Source organism: Dasypus novemcinctus, chromosome 8, assembly GCF_030445035.2.
Source record: "Dasypus novemcinctus isolate mDasNov1 chromosome 8, mDasNov1.1.hap2, whole genome shotgun sequence".
NCBI lineage: Eukaryota > Metazoa > Chordata > Mammalia > Cingulata > Dasypodidae > Dasypus > Dasypus novemcinctus.
In genome coordinates this window covers 62,491,655-62,513,761 of record NC_080680.1, presented here as the reverse complement: position 1 = coordinate 62,513,761, position 22,107 = coordinate 62,491,655, and the positions used below count along the sequence as shown (strand labels likewise).

The 22,107-nt window shown below is 35.6% G+C and overlaps 1 protein-coding gene across 8 annotated transcripts in view; it reads right to left on the bottom strand.

The window, feature by feature from the left end:
• The window catches only part of DENND4C (DENN domain containing 4C), a 165,237-nt gene that overhangs the window by 65,547 nt on the left and 77,583 nt on the right, over positions 1-22,107 (bottom strand). For all 8 annotated transcript variants that reach the window (XM_004465470.5, XM_004465471.5, XM_012527880.4 and 5 more), the window contains 8 exons: positions 21,787-21,956; positions 14,253-14,491; positions 12,578-12,644; positions 10,575-10,633; positions 9,115-9,259; positions 5,370-5,545; positions 724-824; positions 132-350 (listed from right to left, as the gene is read on the bottom strand). In XM_004465470.5, the coding sequence (XP_004465527.2) occupies positions 132-350; positions 724-824; positions 5,370-5,545; positions 9,115-9,259; positions 10,575-10,633; positions 12,578-12,644; positions 14,253-14,491; positions 21,787-21,956 (1,176 nt within the window). The remainder of the gene's footprint in view (positions 1-131; positions 351-723; positions 825-5,369; positions 5,546-9,114; positions 9,260-10,574; positions 10,634-12,577; positions 12,645-14,252; positions 14,492-21,786; positions 21,957-22,107) is intronic.

The window sequence follows — 22,107 nt, the reverse complement described above, 5'->3', positions numbered from 1 at the left end:
TAAATACATGGAATTTCATTATATTTTAATATGAATTTCTAATAACTTTTACAGTGAATAGTCTTTGCAGCAATACCAAGAAAACATTTTTCACTTTAACAAAAAGCAACTGTATTTTCAATGCCACTCACCCTGTCGGTCAAATAATGAATCAGCTGCTGTCGCTTTATTTGAAGGGGCCTCTGTGATTGGTCTGAGATATATTCTATATCCTTTTAAAATAGTTGCCATAAAGCGCAAAAATGCTTCTTGAATTTCCATTTCAAGCTGCATTGTCTTTTTTTGCCAAGAGAAATCTGCTTCTATTGGAGTCATCTCAACTGCTGAACCTTCTTGAGTTTTGCGGTGAACTAACAAATGAAGTAGGAACAGAAAATACCATTAATTTATAATATCAATCTATCTACAACTTGATTGATTAAGGAAAGAGGCAAAATGAAGCTCATGATTTTTTGAAATTCTTCTCCCCATTACCTTAAAAAGATCATTAGCTGGGGCTACCAAGGGGAGATTATGAAAAATCACTAACATAGCATTAATTTCTTTTTATTAGAATTTTGTTATGTAATGAGATTCCTTTTAAGTAGATCAAGATTATGACTGTAATTTTAAGAGGAATTTTCTTACATATTCTTTCCTTAAAATATTCTTTATAACTTTATTTTTTTAGTTTTATAAAGTTATTAAAAAGTTATAAAAATGGTCTTCATTCCTCACATTTACCTGAAGATAGTTGAGGATATAATTTCTTTAAGGTGCTAAGTAGATTTTTGCATGGCTTTTTGGGAAGCTGCTTCCAGTTCATGGTCTTCTTTTCATCAGATCTATTAAATAAGAACATAATAAATAAAATGTTATTTGTAATTTGCTTTACTGAGCAAAATTCTTATTCAAAAGAAAAAAAATGGAGGGGTATTTTTACTGATGTGACAATTGATATAGGCAGTATGAGTAAGTGGTTTTCAAAGAAGCTCTCTTTTCATTTCAATTGACCTCAGTCCAATTTGGTCATGTCAACTCTAACCTTCCAACATAGATTTTCAATATTGGAGTTATGAACACAATACTGAAATTCTTGCTTCAAAAGTTCCACTTTAGATTATAATATTTTAAGTGTCAAATTTGGTTGACTTAAACTTTAAAATATCTATTAGCAGGCTTCTAAAAAAATATTGTGTGACAAAATAGAGGGACTGCAATTTAAGATATTAAAAGTGCTTTGAGGGAAATGGATGTGGCTCAAGTGGCTGAGCTCCCGCCTACCACACAGGAGGTCCCTGGTTCAGTTCCTGGTGCCTTGTGGAGAAGATAAACAAGATAGCAAGCTGGCATGACGTGCAGGAAAGGTGAGTCATGCAACAAGATGATACAACAAAGCAGACAGAAGAGGTAAGACAATGAGACACTCAACTAAAGCAGAGAGGTGAGGTGGCTCAAGCAATTGAGCACGTCTCTCCCACATGGGAGGTCCCAGGTTCACTTCCCAGGGCCTCCTAAAGAGAAGACGAGCAGACACAGAGAGCACACAGCAAATGGACACAGAGAGCAGAGAGTGAGTGCAAACAATGCAAACAACGAAAGGGTGGGGTATAAATAAAATAAATCTTAAAAAAAAAAAAGTACATTTAGTTCTTTCAGCCCTCATATTGGTTAAAAAGGAAATCAATCACAACATCCATTATCTAAGACATAAAAATGAATGCCAGCTAACTACAACTTCAAAAATTATAAGACTCTAAAGCCAACTAGTACCTCATTTATAAAAAAATCTTCAGAAATACCAACACTTTTTGCCATGAAACCTTGGAATTCTACTTAAGAGGCTGTGCAATGTGGTATTATTGGAGTAACTGAAAAACTGCAAGATACTTTTTTTGCATTTTACATCTTCAACAACTTCCATAAAGGCAAATTTAGACACTGGTGCCAAATAATGATAGAAATGATTTTTTAAAAAAGATTATTTATTTATTTATTCCCATCCCCACCCCCATTGTTTGCATTTGACATCTGCTCCCTGTGTCTGTTCGTTGTGTGCTCTCTGTCTGCTCTTCTTCTTTTTAGGAGGCACGGGAACCAAACCTGGGGCCTACAATGTGGGAGGAAGGTACCTAACCGACTGAGCCATCTCCGCTCCCTGATTTTTTAAATTGTGTCTCTCATCACATTTCCTTGCTGCGTCTCTAGGATGTGTTGTCTTGTTGCATCAGCTCGCCATGTCAGCCCACCACATCAGCTCACTGTCTTGCTCATCTTCTTTAGGAGGTACTGGGAACCAAACCTGAGCCCTCCCATGTGGTAGGTGGGTGCCCAACTGCTTGAGTCACATATGCTTCCCTAATTTTTTTGTTATACCATCATGTTAAACATGGTGGTATTTCTAAATGACTGCTTGACTATCTTGAACTCTTAATAAAAACATCTCAAAAGTAAAAAACAACTGAGTAATAAGGGTTAATTGTTAAGAGAGTTTGTGCAAGGTTAGACTTTAGGTTACAAAAGTCAAAAGAAATCCCACACCAAAAAGCACTATTTGGGATTCAAGTGTTCATAAACAGATGAATAAATTGGTATATACATACAATGGAATAATATTCAGCTATAAAAAGGAATGAAGTTTTGATACATGCTACAAGGATGCACCTTGAAAACATGTTGAGTGAGGTAAGCCAGGCACAAAAGGACAAATGTTATATGATTTCGATATGAATTTAATGAGTAAATTCATGAGTTAACAGCTAGAATATAAGCCACCAGAGAATAGAATGTCGTCAGAGAACAGAAAACTGAAGTTTAATTTTAATCTATGCATAACTGGTAAAAAGCTCTTTGTAAATGTTTCAAAATGAACAGAAATCGTGAAAGCACATGATAGGATTGTAATTAGTAGCACTAACATATGGGTATGACAGTAGTTTGTTTTTTTGTTGTTTTCTTTTTCTTGGAGTAATAAAAATGCTCTAATATTAATTGAAGTGATGAATGCATAACTCTGTGATTATACCAAATGCCACTGATAGTACACTTTAGATAAATTGTATGGTTTATGAACAAAAAAAAGTGGGGTGGGTTGAGGGAAAGATGCACGAAGTATAAGATATGGACTGCATTTAATTCTCTTTCATAATTTGTTACAAATGTTTCACAGCAATGTAAGGTGTTGGTGGTGGAATGAGGTATGGAAGCCCTGTATGATGTTATGCATGTATTGTAAGTTCACAACTTTTACTATATACTTATTAATACATCTTTACATACAAATAATATATTTCAATAAATATTCTAATGAAAAAGAAAAGAAGTACGCCAGATACACATACACACAAGAACTGTCTAGGATAAATTTTTGCCATTTCTGAAAAAATATTCACATTATCCCTGTTCTGGGATATGTTTTCTGTTATTCAGGATCAGTATACATGGAAAACCTATAATGCTACAGAAAAAAAAAAAAAAAACAAAAAAACATAATAAGTTAGAACTTCAAGCGTATCTTTGTATTTACTAAATATGCCTTATTTCTCAATTCATTCACACCAAAAAAAAAAAAAATTTTTGGAAGTAGGTAGAAACAAACAATAAACAAGTGTAAACCTATGTGTTACTACCATGTTAAATGACCTGATTATCTCAAAGGCAATTTGAAAGTATCCTACAGTGATCATTTCAAGTTTAATTTTAATCAATCTCTCCTATTTTATGCAATTGCTGTCCAATATTTTAGTGCTATCGTTTAACCCCCTCATATTAAACATTATTATTACTGTATGGATTATCTTCAGCTTATAACCTGATCCTGACATTTATTAACTGTGTGACTGGATCACTTAACTTGTCTGTTACTCAATTTTCTTATCTAAGAAATGGGAATGGTAATGTACCTAATATACTGGGTTTATGGTGAGTTGAATGAGTTGATAAACTATATTTCATCTAAAAATTAGTCTATTTTTTTAAAAAACATGCAAATGATAAACACCAAATTCAAGATAAATATTACCTCTGGGGGACAGGAAGAAGATATAGTTGGGGAGGATTATCCAGATGCTTTACACTATTGGTAAAATTTTATTTCTTAATCTAGGTGGTGGTATACAGGTGTTATTATACTTATATTAGTTTTTATAATTTGGGGATATCTAAAGCATTTCATAATTTTTTAAGTAAAATTGAGCAAATAGTTCAAAGTTATTTTAGAAAATGTTTTGATCAATACAAATTTTACAGAATTCACTTAAAACTGGGAAAAATTAAGTCTCTCCATAATGTTATTTTATTCAGTATATAAAATAAGGTAAATATCTGAGTTACAACTTCATAAATAATCCTTTCCAAAAGTGTCATAAGGTATACAACTCTGAATAGGATGGTGCCTTTAAAAACAACAAAATGAGTGTCAACAGAAGTATTTAATGCATAGAAGTGGTTTATTACTTCCTGGCTGTAAAAAGATCTAAACATACACAGGAAGGAAACTACCATAGTTATACAGTTTCAAAATACAATGGTAGATTCATTTCAAATTGTTTTTTAAATTAAAACAAGATTTCCTTTCTTCCTTAAGTTATTCTTTTCATTCCCTTGGGCATATTTTCCAAACCAATTCTAATGTTGTGGCCATTTAGGCTTTACCCCAAATTCTCTTTATATTTATTTTCTACGAATTTCAAACAGTATAGAAAAGTGCTCCAGGACCTGAAATTTGGGACCAACAAAGGGAATTTTCAATGCTTACTACCTTTTACTGCTTTTTGGGGGTGAGTGGGGACGGTGGGGCTGGCTCTTATGAACTGCTTCTTTTATTAATGTGGTATGCTACTCTCTGGACCCTCATTTATACTACTCTTGTACATATTTATCATCTATAGTAATCACAAACTAAGATTTAGTTTTTAATATTAATTTCTATGCAGTAAAGAATAGATCCTTATAAAATTCAAATCCTACTAGCTTAAAAAAACGATGCAAAATCACCCTATAGAGTGACTAAACTTTATCTCAAACGGAGTTTAAGGAATTTTTTAAAAGTTCATATATGGGTTTTGAATTGTACCCAGAAACTCTTGTGCTCGGAAAGTCAAGTTTAATCGTTTTTTTTAAAACCCATATTCCCTTTTGATAAACATATCTATCTCCTGCCTACCATTTCTGTTATCCAAATACAGATTACTATAATATTAAACATAATTTTTCTCTAACCACGTTTTCCCAGATTCTTATATCAACCCTGATTGAAAATTGCTATATTAAAGGTGAAAACTTATTATCAAGTTTCAAAATTAGCATACTTCTAGATGCTTTCAAAGAGATGTAACTATATATGGGGGGGAAATTATGAATGAGAGATAATATAAACAGAATCAACTTACATATATACCATGTTCGTATCCAAGTCAATGCAAACAACGTCTTGTGGTGGGTCATGAAGATCAAAATACCGTGAATCAACTCCAACTATAAATGGTACAGGTGCACTAAGCACTGCTGCCAGTGAAAGAGGGCAAAGGGGAATATATGGGCATTGCCACTGAAATGGAAAGATCATCTGGGGGAAAAAGTTTTAAAAAATTAACCAAGATTTAAAATTACAATGAAAATTATGTAATTATCTGATATTATGGGTAAGAGACCAATTTAAAAAGTCTCATTTCTTTACCCCTAAACTTTATTCCAAAAACTAAATGACTAAAATATTACTCAGCAATACTATGAAACAATGTGATTAAAATTGTCAACAAACAAAATAAAAAGCTAACAGCTTTCTGCATGTTAATTCTCCTGTCTATAAAAAAACTCATATTTCTATTTTATGGAAAGAAGTCAAAGCAGAGACTTGCCCAAAAGTTTATACAACTGAAACTCAAAATCTTTAACTCATATGTGTTTTATCTATTAAGTCTCAAAATAATCTTTGGACAATATCCAAGTGAGAGCACCAACCACTAAAAAAACTAAAGATTATTTTTGGAATCAAATTTCCTAACTTTTCAAATAAACATATAAAATGATCCCGCTTCAGTGAATCTAGGCATCTTAAATTACTAGTCAATATAAAACACATGCTTCAAATATCTTGACCAGCTTTCTTTTACTAAGTTCTGCCTTAATTGTATCATAAGTGCTTCAAAATTTTTTTTATTAGTTAAAAAAGTGGATGAAATTCTTTTAATAATCAGCTGATATTAAAAATTTAATCACTCATGAGGAGAACGAGCAAGATGGCAGCGAAGTAAGGAGTTCCTAGAACCAGCTCCTGTTACAGGGCAGTTAGTAAACACCCAGTTATCTGGAGGTAGCTGAAGCACCTGGCACAAGGGGAAGCATGGAGGACTGAAAATCACAGTGCTAGTAGGGACTGGCTTCTTTCCATTCAGATCAGATTTCAGGTCTAGCCTAAGCCCCAGCCCCACCTCTGGGAGGGGGAAGACTGGGGAGACCAGCGCCAGCCTCTCCAGGAAATTACCTGCCAAGCTGGGGAGGCCAGTAATTGTCCTACTTTGGCAGCACAAGCTGCCCCAGAAGCTATTCTGTGGCTAGATTTGGAAGCTCAGTCACCCACAAACAGGGGAGGAGGAGATGTATGGTCACTGATTTTGTCTACTGATCAGCAGACTTGACTGGCCAGGGTATGGTCCTAGGAACGGCTAGGGTGTAAATCTGTCTAAATCAGAAGGAGGCCTGTGGTCACGGTTTTGACTCCACTCACAGCCTGAGGGGAAGACCGCCTGACCAAAAATCACAGTGATAGTAGGAATTCATTTCTTTCACCCAGATCGGTCTGCAGCCCAAGACTAAGCTTCAGCCCCACCACGGGCATGGAGGAGGCTGGCAGGCCCTGCACCAGGCTATCCAGGTACCTTTGGCTGGCACAGACTGAATAATTGGAAGTCTACCTGGGCAACTGTGTTAATTTTGAACCAGCACTGCACAGACTGCTGCCCACACCTGCCTAGGGGCAGGGGAGAAAAGGGTGTGAAGCCTCATCAGTTTATCTGGGCAACAGTCTAGGCCTGCATGACTTGGATTATTCCACATAGCTGTGACTCTGTCCTACCCCTGGCAAAGGAGAAAGTTGGGAGAAGCTTCATTGGCCCCTGAGGCAATGAGGGCAGCTTGAGCCTCCACAGCTTACAGCACCAATTACATCTTTGGCTCGTCCTACACAACCAGCAAGGGAGAAAGGGCAGGAAGCCCTAAACTAAACAGAAAAGCTGCACCTAGAGTAAATACTCTAGTAAGCCAGATGCCAAGACACCAACAAAAAATTACAATCCACACCAAGAAACAGGAAGCTATGGCCCAGTTAAAGTAACAAGATAAGCCTACAGGTGACATAAAGGAGTTAAGACAACTAATCATAGATGTTCAAACAAATCACCTTAATAAATTCGATGAGATGTCTAAAGAGATTAAGGATATTAAGAAGACACGGGATGAGCACAAAGTAGAATTTGAAAGCATACATAGAAAAATAGCAGATCATATGGGAATGAAAGGCACAATAAATGAAATTTTAAACACACTGGAATCATATAATAGCAGATTTGAAGAGGCAGAAGAAACGACTGGTGAGCTTGAAGAAATGACCTCTGAAAGTGAACATATATACAAGAACAGATAAAGAATAGAATGGAAAAAAATTGAACAAGGTCTCAAGGTCTCAGGTCGTAAGTGTCCCAGAAGGAGAAGAGAAGGGAAAAGGGGCAGAAAGAATATTTGAAGAAATAATGGTAGAAAATTTCCCAACCCTACTGAAGGACATAGATATCCATTTTCAAGAAGCACAACGTACTCCCATTCAAAAAAATCCTAACAGACCAACTCCAAGACACATACTCATCAGAATGCTAAATTCTAAGGACAAAGAGAATTCTGAGAACAGCAAGAGAAAAGCAATGCATAATATATAAGGGATACCCAATAAGATTTAAGTGCTGATTTCTCACCAGAAACCATGGAGGAAAGAACACAGTGGTATGATAAATTTAAGAAACTACAAGAGAAAAAGTTCCAGCTAAGAATCTTACATTTTTCAAGATTGTCTTTCAAAAATGAGGGCGATATCAGAATATTCACAGATACACAGAAACTGAGAGAATTTCTAACCAAGAGATCATATTTTCAGGAAATGCTAAAGGGTGTGCTAGAGCCTGAAAATAAAAGACAAGGAGAGAAAAGCTTGGAAGAGGGTCTAGAAATGAAGATTATATTAATAAAAGTAACCAAAGGCAGCGAACTTGGCCCAGTGATTAGGGTGTCCATCTACCACATGGGAGGTCTGCGGGTCAAATCCCGGGCCTCCTTGACCCGTGTGCAGCTGGCCCATGTGCAGTGCTCATGCACACAAGGAGTGCCCTGCCACGCAGGGGTGTCTCCCACGTAGGGGAGCCCCACGCACAGGGAGTGCTCCCCATAAGGAGAGCCACCCAGCGCAAAAGAAAGTGCAGCCTGCCCAGGAATGGCGCTGCACACATGGAGAGCTGACACAAGAAGACGACGCAACTAAAAGAAACGCAGATTCCCGGTGCCACTGCTAAGGACAGAAGCAGTCACAGAAGAACACATGCGAATGGACCCAGAGAGCAGACGGGGGTGTAGAGAAATATAAAATAAATCTTTAAAAAAAAAAATGAGTTTTAAGCAGAGGAAGACTTGATTTAATTTTTAAATTTATGTTGAATACAGCTAAGCATTTGTCTATTATCCTATTTCACAATGAGTTAGAATATCTTTTTATTACCTGGCTCACAATGACTAAAAGTATTAAAATGGGGAGAAATTATAACTAATTTGTATAATTTCAGGGTAGCTTAAATTGGACACAGTCTCTCATTTAATACAGTCTGTTTCGTTCATAAATTTTATTATGTAACCATATAGATTCAACTCTCTGAAGAACTCTAAAACAGGAAAAATCAGTAACTGGAATTTCCTCTTAAACAGAATCACCTTTGTTTTCTTTATACTTCCTATTTATCTTTGCTATCTCATTATATTTTTGTTAAATTTTTGCTGGATGGATAATTTTCAAATCTGCTTTCTTTGAAGGAAATTTCTCTTTATAGTAAAAATTCTCTCAGTAATTATGTACTAAAAGGAAAATTTTATACTTACAGCTACAACAGCTTCAGCTACCCCAGTCAACACAGCTGGCCTAAGAGAATGCAGCAGAATCTTACTCTCAAGTAGAACAAAGAGCAGTAGTGTTGCACAATTTTCAGGACCCAGATTCATTAACAAGGTGCTAAAGTTGGCTCCACTAGAAAAAGAGAAAAAAGGATTACTGTGAAATATTTTGCTAAAATATTTTAAGATTTGCTTATTTCTTAACTATTAATAGATGGACAATATACTGTTAATTTCAAGTCCTGACTTAATTACCACTGAAAAGTAGCATATTTAATGAGATAGTAAAGGAGCAAATAATTGAATATTAAACACAAATGCAGGAAACATAAACTAAATAATGGATGATTCTTAAATTTTATTTTTCAGGAAAAAAACCATTAGAAAAAACGCCTTCAAATAAACAATATATTATAATGGCACTTTCTATTACTTCTTGACACTTCAACACTCCTAAACACCCAACATTCTAACTACACTGGATATATCTCCTGGTCTTCCCAATAAGCCAAAGACTTTGATCCCTCCAGTTACGGATGCTTATTCATTCAACAAATACTAATGGCCTAATATGTGCCAGGCATTGTGTCAGGGCCTGGAAATATAATGGTGTATGAAAAAAAGTAATGGTCACGGCCTTCATGGACCTAATATCCAATGGGGAAAACAATGAAATAATCATATGGTTATCACTTAATGCTGGTTTAAGTGTAATGATTAAAAATATACGGGTGCTAAGAAAGAATATAACAAGATGATTTAAACAAGTCTTTTGGGAATAGAGGGGTGTTTATCAAGAAAGAGTTTCCTGAAGAAAACCACCATTTGAGCTGACAGCAATAAAACAGCTGTTAGAGTTGGGGGTGTGGAGCTGGGGAGTACAATATATTCAAAGGCCCTAAGGGAGGAAAATCAAGTTCAAGAAAATGAAATATAAACTTATTGTGAATAAAGTATAGTAAGAGAGGATAGTAAGAGAATAGGCTGAAGTAGAAAGGACATAACTCAAAAGGACACACTGGGTATAGTGTGGATAAAGAACTGAAGGAGGGCAAAAGGGTACTAATTAGGTTATTAAAGTAGTCCAGGTGAGAGATTATGACAGCCTGGACTAGTGATGGAGCTGAAGAGAAGCTAATGGATTCAAGACATTTAGGAGGTTAAAATCAGAACGGCTTAAACATTTAGTTATGAACTGGTTATGGGGAGGAGGCTAAGAGGAAGAGAAAGAGGAAAGTATTTCCTACATCCAGTCTTGCCACTGGATGTTCCCCATCTTTTAAAATGGCCCCACCATCCATCGAGCTATCAAAGTTAGAAACATTAAGGCTCCCTTTACCTAATTTGTAAAATAACATTTAGCTTTATTATCCTAGCATCTATTTTAAATATTTTAAAGCAGTCTGCTCAGAGTGAATAAATATATCATTTTAGATACCATTAATTACCTTAGTGGTAAAGGTGTAGAAACTGGCTGTGATAATATTAATGCATCATGGACTGATAGCTTAAAAAAAAGAGAAATAAATTAACCAAGTCAATTTTGAAACCTTAATATTTAGATCAAAGGTAAAATGGAACATAATATTCAAATAGACACACTTTTCAAAACATGTACTGAGATATTTCATTATGCTGAGTGAAATAAACCAGACACAGAAGGACAATTATTGTATGATTCCACTTATAAGAAATATCTAGAATAAGTAAATTTATAGAGCCAGAAAGTAGATTAGAAGTTACCAGGGGACAATGAGGAAGGAGGAATGGGAAGTGAATGTATAATGGGTAGAGGTTCTGTTTTAGGCAATGAAAAAGTTTTATAAAAGGATGGTGGTGATGACAGCATAAAACTGTGAATGTAATTAATACCACTGAAATATACACTTAAAATTATTAAAATGGAAAAACAAGAAAGAAATACAATTTATTTACAAATTGTGGAATTACTGCTTTTTAAAAGTCTCAGATTTATTTACTTGACAGACTGGTAAACACTTGGAAGATGCTGGATATATATTAACACTTGCTGAAGTACATTCAAGATAACCAATATCTAACTTAAATGTACCATATTACACGTTTACAACATCTTAGAAAAATATCTTTAAATAGGTTATCTCTATAGACCATTGCTACTCAATAGTCCAGTGCCAGTTGCAAACTGTTATTGGCCCACGAAGACATAATATATAAATGGGTCACAAGCAATTAGAAACTTTTATAACGATCTGACAGTGCTCCTACATCTAAGCATGTGATCAGCGGGCTCATGTCTTTGAGCAGGGTATAGACCTGTTCATGTTTACCCTGAACTCACACGGTAAACTGCATAAGGTATAAGCTATATACCCGCATAGGTATGTCACTGATTGGAAATAAAAAACTGGTTATTTACCAGACTGTTTCAGAGGGCGGTGGACTTGGCCCCGTGGTTAGGGCGTCCGTCTACCACATGGGAGGTCCGTGGTTCAAACCCCGGGCCTCCCTGAGCCGTGTGGAGCTGGCCCATGCGCAGTGCTGATGCGTGCAAGGAGTGCCGTGCCACGCAGGGGTGACCCCCGCATAGGGGAGCCCCACACGCAAGGACTGCACCCCGTAAGGAGAGCCGCCCAGTGCGAAAGAAAGTGCAGCCTGCCCGGGAATGGTGCCGCACACATGGAGAGCTGACACAAGATGACACAACAAAAAGAAACACAGCTTCCCGTTCCACTGACAACTACAGAAGCGGACAAAGAAGACGACGCAGCAAATAGACACAGAGAACAGACAACCGGGGTGGGGAGGGAAGGGGAGAGAAATAAATTTTTTAAAAAACTAATCTTAAAAAAAAAAGACTGTTTCAGAAACACTATCATAGACTGTTTCACTTCCCCCCAACCACAGTTCATTTCATATTTAATATTTATTAGTTGCTCTGATATTACGAAATGTCCATAACATAATTCGGGGTTTTAGGCTATTAAAATTAGCTACATAAAAGCCATGCATGGGCCAATGATGATATTGTCATGAACCAAAGATTAATATTTCAGTTTTGAAAACCCAAGATTCAAAAAAAAAAAATACAAAAAGATGTTCAATAAAGAAATACAATACAGGAAACTCAAAGACTTTATGAATATATAATACTCAAATCTCCAACCCTAAGAACCATAGAATCTACGTTGCAATGATTTGAATAACATATGCAGAGCTCCCCCAAATATACTTTATTTTTCTATCTGGTTGTGTCATTGTCTTTTTGGTGCATCCACGCTGTGTGTGGCGGCCTTGCACCTCAACTCTCCACACAGGTCTGGGCTGCCTTTTTTCTGTGCTTTCTTGTTTATTTGTTTGTTTTACCAGGAGGTCCCAGGGATCAAACCCAGGTCCTCCATATGGTGAACAGGAGCTCAACTGCTTGCACCACAGCCACTTCCCCCAAGTATACTCTATTTCAGTTACCTACCTGTACAAGAATTCTTGGTCTTTGTGGTGAAGGAAAAGGGATATTTTGCATAAAATGTGAAATGTGCCTGGAAAATTTTGGAAATAAATATAATTTAGTAATTTAATTTTTAATAGAGCAAATATTCTCTTTCAATACTCTTCTAAAATGTTCTACAATTTTTTTTAAGGTGGTACTGGGGTTTGAACCTGTGACCTCATACATGCGAAATAGGTATTCAACCACTGAGCTATAACTGCTCCCATCCGTAGATTTTAGCAAATATTAAAAATCACTATATCTTTCCAGATCTGACAAAGCCACCGACCCAAAATTTATGTTAAATAAATTTACTTAGTAAATAAATGTACTCATGCCTACTAAATTTCTGAAACGCACAATGTTGTATTTTCTGAGTCAAAGTATCTAATATCCACTATTGTCTCCAGGAAAATAGGATAGCATGAATATAGTTTTCATGAAAGAAGCTAATTTTTATAGCCCTGGTCACAGTGCCAATAGAGAGCATCTACCTCTGATAAAACAAATCAACATCAACATAGAATTTCACCCCAGATTTTCTACTATAACTTTTTTCCACTTATAAATAATGCTTCTTAAGCTTCCCCTAAGTTTTGAGCTCTTAATAGCCATTAAAATATAAGGTATTAATTTAACTGAGAAAAAAATTATTGCACACATGGATTTTATTTTTATAAAATAGTCACAGAAAATTTTTCAAAAGGTTGCTAACTTTCATTAAAGTTAAATTTTACTTCAAAAATTTTAAAATTAATCTGATAGCTGGAAATTAAATCAAGAAATATGAACTATTACATTGGCATTTCAGAAGTAGAACATTCAAATGAAACCATATTTCTATGCCAAATCATGATGTGTTTATGTACAGTACTTTTCTATTTTTAAAGATGATTTTTCAACAGCATTTCAGATAATTATCCCCATCTTATCCACTAAGCTAATAGGTTTTCACTGATAATCTTTCTGCTACCATATAAAAAATTTAATGTTGTAAGAAAAATCTTTGATTACAGATACTAAATAACGCATTTTCACAAAGTTCTTGACACTTCTTGGTTTGTTAAGAGTATATAAATTACATACTATATAATAAGCAAGAGTCAATGTGCCACTCGAAATCAGAAAAGATATGGTTTGTAAAGAACAAAGTGGCTCCACATACTGAAAATTTCCATGACAAAGAAAATTACAAATCAAAGGGAAAACATGTAGATTCTGTCAATGCTAAAACTAAAAACTCACTTCTTAATGACAATTAACTCACTCTTTGTAATTTCTACATCAGTTAGGAATGTTTTTGAGTTAGAGCATGGAAAGACTCTATGTATAGTATGTGTTATATATCAACAGAACAGTTGTTTTTCTCTTGGAGAATGAATCAGAAGAGGAACACAGGCAAAACAAGGTATGTGAATTTCTCCCTCAGCTATTCTCAAAAGTTTATTATTTGATCATATTCACCACGACTTAATTTTAAGTTCACAGTCAATGAATGACATAGGTGAAGAATGAAACAAGTGAAAAGTAAAGTGACCATGACTCTCCTTCCCTCTAAACTTGGCTTCCAGTGACAAAAGTTAGGTAAGAATGAAACGTGTTATTTATACATCCAGTATCTCTACCAGACATTTCTCTAATCATTCATTGCACATACTTTTCAATGGGAAGAGGATGTGGTCCAGACACAGAAAGTTTGTAGATAAACATGAGAAATTTTCTAAAAGCTTCAAAAAAAGGCCAGTGTGAGAGTAAACAAATGCATTTGTTTGAATTGATGGATTTAGGGACAATTTTTCTCTCCACAGGTGTCAAGAGGCCCAGCTGCATAAGTTGTTTCTCTGTTAGAAGTTCCCGAGAATAAGGTTCATAAAACTGGATGGCAGCTCCATATACCTAGAGAGTAATTGAATTCCATGAAAAACGTAGAATATATTTTTAAAATTTATATTATATAGAAATGTTTGCCCAGAGTACAGTTATATAAATACAAAGAAAATTCTCACCCAAAATTCTACCCTAGAGTTGATCAGATTTCTACATAAACCCCTCCAGATTTTTTCTACTGCAAATATACATTCAATAATACATCTTATACAAAAATGGATAGTACCTTCTTTGTAACTTAATTTCATTTTTAACCACACACTGAAATTTTTACGTCATTAATATATCAAATTTTAAAATTCTAGATGTGTAGTCCATAAAATGAAATGCTGAGATTTTTTTTCAAAGTCAAATGGGAATTTAGCTTTTAATGGCTTTATTCTCTTCTCTTTCAAGTAATAATATATAAATACACTAATTTAAAAGTCCTAATTACATACATAAACAAGAGTTAGTATTAGCAAATTAGACTTAAGCTGTTGGGAGTCTAATTAAATAAATCTTTAAGGGAACCTTATTTCCCTATTTATCTCCTTTTTATTCTCTTGCCAAAAATAAAGAATGCAATCTTCTATCTCACATATTTCAGAAAGAAAACTGATAAATTAATTCTTAATAGGAATAAGGGTATATATGTTTAAAAACACTTTTTGCAATTCTCCTAACTGTAGAACTCAAGAGCTCCTTGCCTGTCACTGTGATCAGTGACTGATGTTTCAAATTTGCAACTGCATCTTTCGATAGGCATAGACAATAAATGAATAAAACTAAAAAATGATATGTGCGCTTCTTGTATAGCACAGAACTATATCCCAAAGTTGGCTGGGATATTTCTAACAATGATCAGGATTAGAAAATAATAGAACGTGTTGACAGTGTATGTTAATAGTGCCTCTACAAGGGTAAATTAGCCCAACTGGTATTAGCAGGTTTTCCCATCCATCCCTATATCTGACATAATCTTGGAAAATTAAGGCCCTGTACTGACAATCCCTACAATATACCAGCCCCATGCTTCTGTAATTTTCTCAATCCAAATGATACAGTATTTTAGCAACTCTCTCCATTAGATAAACCCAATAACTATCCTAGAAAACATACTCAAATGCTTCCCTCAACCTGTACCTGTGTTTGTCTCACCCAAACTTTTCATTCCCTTTATAAACCTCTAGTTTCTTCCAATTTTGAGCCCCCATAAGGCCTTACTTACTTACCTCTTTTAGATCTTTTGGTCAATCACCTTTGACCAACTGACATGTGTTCTACATTAGGCACCTCTACCTTTTCATCTCAATCCATTACAATCTACCCTCCATCTCAACAATTCTTTTTTTTTTTTTCCCTTCCCCTTCCCCCACCCGGCTGTTTTTGCTGTGTCCATTTGCTGTGTGATCCGCTGTACCTATTTCTCTTTTTGTCTTCTCCTCTTGTCTTTCTCCTTTAGGATTTCCCGGGATTCAATCCTGGGGAACTCTGATGTAGAGAGAGGTTTCCTGTCAGCTGTGCCACCTCAGTTCCTGGTTTCTGTTGTGCTTCACCCTGACTCTCCCCTTCATCTCTCTTTCGTTGCATGATCATCTGCGTGACTCACTTGTGTGGGCACTGGCTCACCGTGTGGGCACTCATGTGGGCACTCGGTTTACCATGCTGGCACTTGTGCAGGCACTTGGGTCACAGTGCAGGCACTGGCTCGCTGCGCTGGCACTGGCTCACCACGTGGGCACTCATGTGGGCACTCAGCTCACCATGCAGGCACTTGTCGCATGGGCACTCACATCGCAGCCCATCCACTCAGCCTGCCACGTGGGCACTCGTATGGGCATTCGGTTCACCATGTAGGCACTTGGGTCACCGCGCGGGCACTCACATGGGCATTCAGCTCGCCGCACAGGAAGTCGGCTCACCGTGTGGGCACTTGGCTCACCGACTGCGCACTCAGCTCACCATGTGGGCACTGGCTTGCCACACCAGCATGCTTTCTCCTCTTCTTTTTCACCAAGAGGCCCCAGGGATCAAACTCAGATTCACCCATACGGTAGGTGGAGGTCTTACCACTTAAGCCACATCCATTTCCATCAACTAAAATAATTCTAATCAATGATTCCAATGATTTCCTAAACATTAACTACAGTGGACACTGTGTTTTGTTTTTTTTTAACCTCTCTATGACACAAAATACTGCTGACACTACACTGTCTTGAAACTCTCTATTTCTTTGGTATCTTTGACACCACAAATTCCTCTCTGTTCTCTGGCTACTTCTCTTTCACTGGATCCAATTCTGTTGCCTAATACTGGCATTTCCTAAGTTTCTAGCTTCACCCTTCTCTTTAAATTAATTTGAGAAAGTTCATTCTCTCATGGTTTGAACTATAACCACACAAATAAAACCCAAATTTTTATTTCCAGTTCTAACCTCTTTCCTGGACTCCAGACTCCTATTTACAAAATGATTGCGCAACATCTCCACCTTAATGTCCCATAAGCATCATAAAACTGTATTTACAAAAGTAAATTCATTATCTGTACTTCTTCCCATCTTTCCAATTTCACTTGATAAAATTACTACTCTATCCCCCCAAGTCAGAAACTTGGAAGTCTTCCTCAGCTTCATCTACATTTCCCACATACCAAAGTGATACTGCAGTAACTGGTTTAAGTGAAAAGAAGAGGTATTTGAGTGGAAAACACACTGGAGAGACAGTCTCCCTGAAATAATAAACTGACCCTTCAAAAACTACCCAATACACAAAAAATGTCACTTCATATAAAAGGCAGGATTTTCTAATTTCTTGAGAAACCTGCTGACCCTTTCAACAATAAAAAACTACATAGTGCTAGGAACATATTATACTATTTCATTATTTTCTTCCTTCGTACAAGTTTTGCTTTGGTGCTTGTTCCCCCTGATCCGTCCATTCTTCAACTTACTACTAAAGTGTCACTTCCTCTATGAAGGATTTCTACCATTACACTCAGCCCTTCCTCATAACCAATGCTTCCCTCTAAATTTGTATAAATCTTTTCACTATTTGGTCACTATATATATCATACAACTCATCTTTAGAGTTCAGCATATCCAGACACAAGTATTTCAAGTGATCTCAAAAGATTTTAATAAGCAATATGACAAAAGCATGAATGTAAACTTCATGTACGTCCAAGTTTATATGCTGATATCTTCCAACCAGTGAATAAACACAGTCAACAACCCAGTATTCATAGCTCACTGAGGCTTTGTTATTCTCTACTGGTCACAGCAAAGCTGGTAACCCATAAGTGTTTGAAAGAGATCTTAAGGTTTTTAGTTTTATTTATTGCTTTCAATGAGAGGAACTATAAATGTTAAGCTAAAGAATTTAGTTGTAGATAATCCAGTTAATATAGTATTGGCCTGCCTTCAGTGAATATTTACTAAGTTCCAGATACTATGCTGGATAATTTGCATTCATTATCTTTAATACAGTGGTTGTAATTGTGTACGCAGCCTGTAGAATGAGGCCAACAGATGTATTTTGTTTGATTCACAGGACAGTTTAAAAAGCAGCAGCAGCAGGAGGAGGAGAAGAAGAGAAGAGGATATGGAGGAAGAGGAGGAGAAAGAGGAGGAGGAAGAGGAATAAGGAAAAGAAGAAAGAGGAGGAGGAGGAGGAGGGGAGTTGCCGACGTTTTAAAATGAAAAGGTTTCATATAAAAATCTGGTGGGTCAAATTCTCTTGGAGAAAATCTGATGACCTAGCAAAGTTGGGCCTGTAACTCCAAATAATGCCATAATGAATACTCTCATAAATGTGTCCTTGGGCACTTGTGAGAATTTCTTTAATGTATATCCCTACAAGTAGAATTGCTGGCTATACTGCATGCATATCTTCAAGATTAAGGGTATTGCCATATTGTTATCCAAGTAGTCTCAGTGATCTATAAGCTCAGCAACAATATATAAAAATTCACATTTCCTCATATCCTGGACGAGGCTGGTATTAACTAAAATGTGGTCACTGAATGTAGCAGCGGTTCTCCAACTTTTTAATCCAAGGACACATGATACCTTTCTAAAAACTAAGGATGTCAAAAAGTTTCGGTTTAGGTGGATTCTATCTATAAATATATACCATATTAGAAATTAAAACTGAGAAAAATTTTAAATATGTAAATTGCTTCATTCTCAAATCAATCTTAAAAACCATTATATGTTAACATAAACAACATTTTTTATGAAAAATACATCAAAACAAAACAAAACTGGTGAAGATTTGCGGAGGTTTACATTTTTCTTAATATCTAGCACAGTGGAAGACAACTAGAGGTTCATATTTGCTCTATATTCAATTTGTTACCATACGCTGTTTTAGTTGAAGCATATGAAGAAAAGCCTCAAAAATATGTAGTTGGAAAAGGGAGGACCTCAAAAAGCTCCTGAAAAATTCTTGGGGAATTCAAGGGTTTTTGATCTACATTTTGAGAATCATTGGTCTATTAGATATGAAATAGTACGCGACTGTTAATTTTCATTTCTATGATCAACAGTCAGATTAAATCTTTCATAAGTAATAGCCACAGGTTTTCTTATTCTATAAATTGCCTGTTCATTTCACTTGCACATTTTTCCAATTCTTCTCTGTTTAACTATCTGTAGGCGTTCCTTATATACTTTAGATATCAGTACCTTCAGGTTAGTATTCTCCAAACTATGGCATATATTTTCACTTTATTGATTATGTCTTGGCACATATTAAATTTTAATGTAATAACATTTTAATATAGCAGAACAAAACACAAGAAGCACAAACCAATGTATAAACATAGTTTTCCCCACTCTGGATCAAAACGGTACTGATAAATATTCCTTCTGCCTTGAGCACTTACGATGATTATTTTATTATCTTCTAGTATTTAGTATTGTTAAAGTCAGGTCTGCTTTTTTAACATTGTTAAAGGACAAGTAATCTGTATTTGTTCCCTGATAATTAATTTTCTCTGCATTCTCAATGGTTGCCAGTTTTGGTATAATATGTAGGTATGAATTTATCTTTATTTAATCTGATTAATACATGCAGTATGATTTCAATCTGAGGACTCATGTCTTTCTTTAATCCTATAAAATTCTTTCAGCAATTCTCTTCAAATACTGTTGCTTCACCCTCTATTCTCTTTTAGAACCTCAGTGACTTTTTTTTTTTTATTAAGATTTCTTTCTTTCTTTCTCCCCCCCGCCGCGCCCCCAGTTGTCTGTTCTCTGTGTCTGTTGGCTATGTGTTCTTTGTCCGCTTCTGTTGTTGTAAGCGGCATGGGAATCTGTGTTTCTTTTTTTGTTGTGTCATCTTGTTGTGTCAGCTCTCCGTGTGTGCAGCGCCTTGAGCAGGCTGTACTTTCTTTCGCACTGGGCGGTTCTCCTTATGGGGTGCACTCCTTGTGCATGGGGCTCCCCGATGCGGGGGACACCCGAGCGTGGCAAGGCACTACTTGCACGCATCAGCACTGCGCATGGGCCAGCTCCACACGGGTCAAGGAGGCCCGAGGTTTGAACTGTGGACCTCCCATGTGGTAGATGGGTGCCCTAACCACTGGGCCAAGTTCGCTTCCCTGAGTGACTCTTAAGAATTCCTAAATATTTTTTCTAATCTCTTTCAGTACTATATTTCAGTATATAAATATAGTCTTTCAGTACTATATTTCAGTAAATTCCAGTTTTTTCCAAGTACCCTAATTTTTCTTCAACAATGCCTAGTTTAAGGTTTACTCTACTATACTATTCTTGTTTCATTACTGTTTCAAACACACAATTTTTGTTAAATTTAGGAAATGCTGTTAAGATTTTTCTAGATAGGTTTTAATCTAGTGGCTATATTCAATTCACATTTTCTGTAGGTTTATCTATTTTTCTTCTCCTAATATATTTCCATTTTAATCTATCATGTAATAGGCTATTACTATCATTTTATAGATTATTACAATCATTATTATTATTTTACTACACAATATGTGTTGCCAATTTTGGGCTATAATGAATAAAGCTGCTATGAACATTTATAAACATGTTTTATGGAGGATATATACACACATTACTCTCAAGTATGTGCCCAGAGTGGAATAGCTTGGTTATAGGTTTGTTTCTTTTGCTTTCTAATATAAAGAAGTTCTTCATATATTCTAGATACAAGATCTTTGTTGAATATTTATATTGCAGTTATTTTCTCCCAGCCTGTGGCCTACTTTTTAACCCTCTTAACAGCATCTTCTGATAAACAGATGTTCCCAATGCTAATGAAGTTTTCATTATCTGTCTTTTCTTTTATGGTAACAGCTTTCTGTGTCCTGTTTAAAGACATCTTTGCCTTCTCCCTCCATTTTTAATTAATTATTTGTCTTTCGGCGTCATTGCTGCTTTTGAGAAACTAGATACCAATCTAACAGCTGTTCCTTTCAAAGTAAATCTGTATTTTCTCTCTGTTTTTTGTCTTTGGTGTTCCACGGGTTCACTATGATATGAAAAGAGAAGGTTTAGTATTTTTCTTTATTTTCTGCTGAAGGTTCAGAGTACATCATTAATATGAAGACTCAAATTTTTCATCAACCCTGGAAAACTCTCAACCAACCACTGGCTCTTAGAACGTTGCCATTCCCTTTTCTATCACTCCTTCTAAAACTCACTAAATAGCTACTGGACTATCCACTTCTACAATCCACTTTTTAAAAATCTTTTCATACATTATATATTATTTTGTGCCACATTTGAAGTAACTACCTTCCACTTCACTAATTCTCTCTTCAGCTATGTCTTATCTTCTATTTAAAACATTCACTGAATTTTTAATTTTAAAGTCCATATTTTTCATTTCTATACATTTGATTCTTTTTGCAATCTATTTGATTTTCAAAATATCCTGTTCATTCCTTGATGTTTTGAGACCTCTCATAGGACTTGTTTCATTTCAATTATATTTCAACTCATTCTATCATTTCAATGTCTTGAGGGTCTAATCCAGCTTGTTACTGAGTGTGCTGATTCTTTGTATGGTATGTATATCTTCTGACTTTCACCGTAATCTTACCTTATGGCCTGGGTTTTAGTGGTGTTTCTCTAGAGAAACTTTATGTAAGCTTCTGTAGAAATTCTAAAGATATCAGCATACAGATAGCAATTTTCACAGTGACATCTCACCTTGGGCATTACAGCATAAGTATAAACAAAAATGTATTGTGTCCACGTAATTCTCTATTCAAATAAAACTCATACTGGTTAATCATTAGTATGGAATAAAATCATGGAAAAAATAAGTTTAATCAAAGAGGTAAAAATATACCTTTTCAGCAGAAGAACCTGTTAGGACAAAAGTTGAAAAAACTGGAAGTGGGTATTTGGTTTGGGGATCCCAGCACTCAATAGTAGCTCCCATAGGAAGGCAGAATAGAGGTACACATTCTGAGAGTGGAAATGACTCATAGTCATCCTCTGGATATCGAAAAATTAAACCTTTTGAAGAAAGGAGAAGATAATAAATTTTTAAAATTAGTTCTACATGGATTATATATCATACAGATTAATATGATATTTTAATACCAAATTTCAAGGAAATATTTATGTGTGGAATTTGAAGCTCAATTTTTCTTTTACCATATCAGAA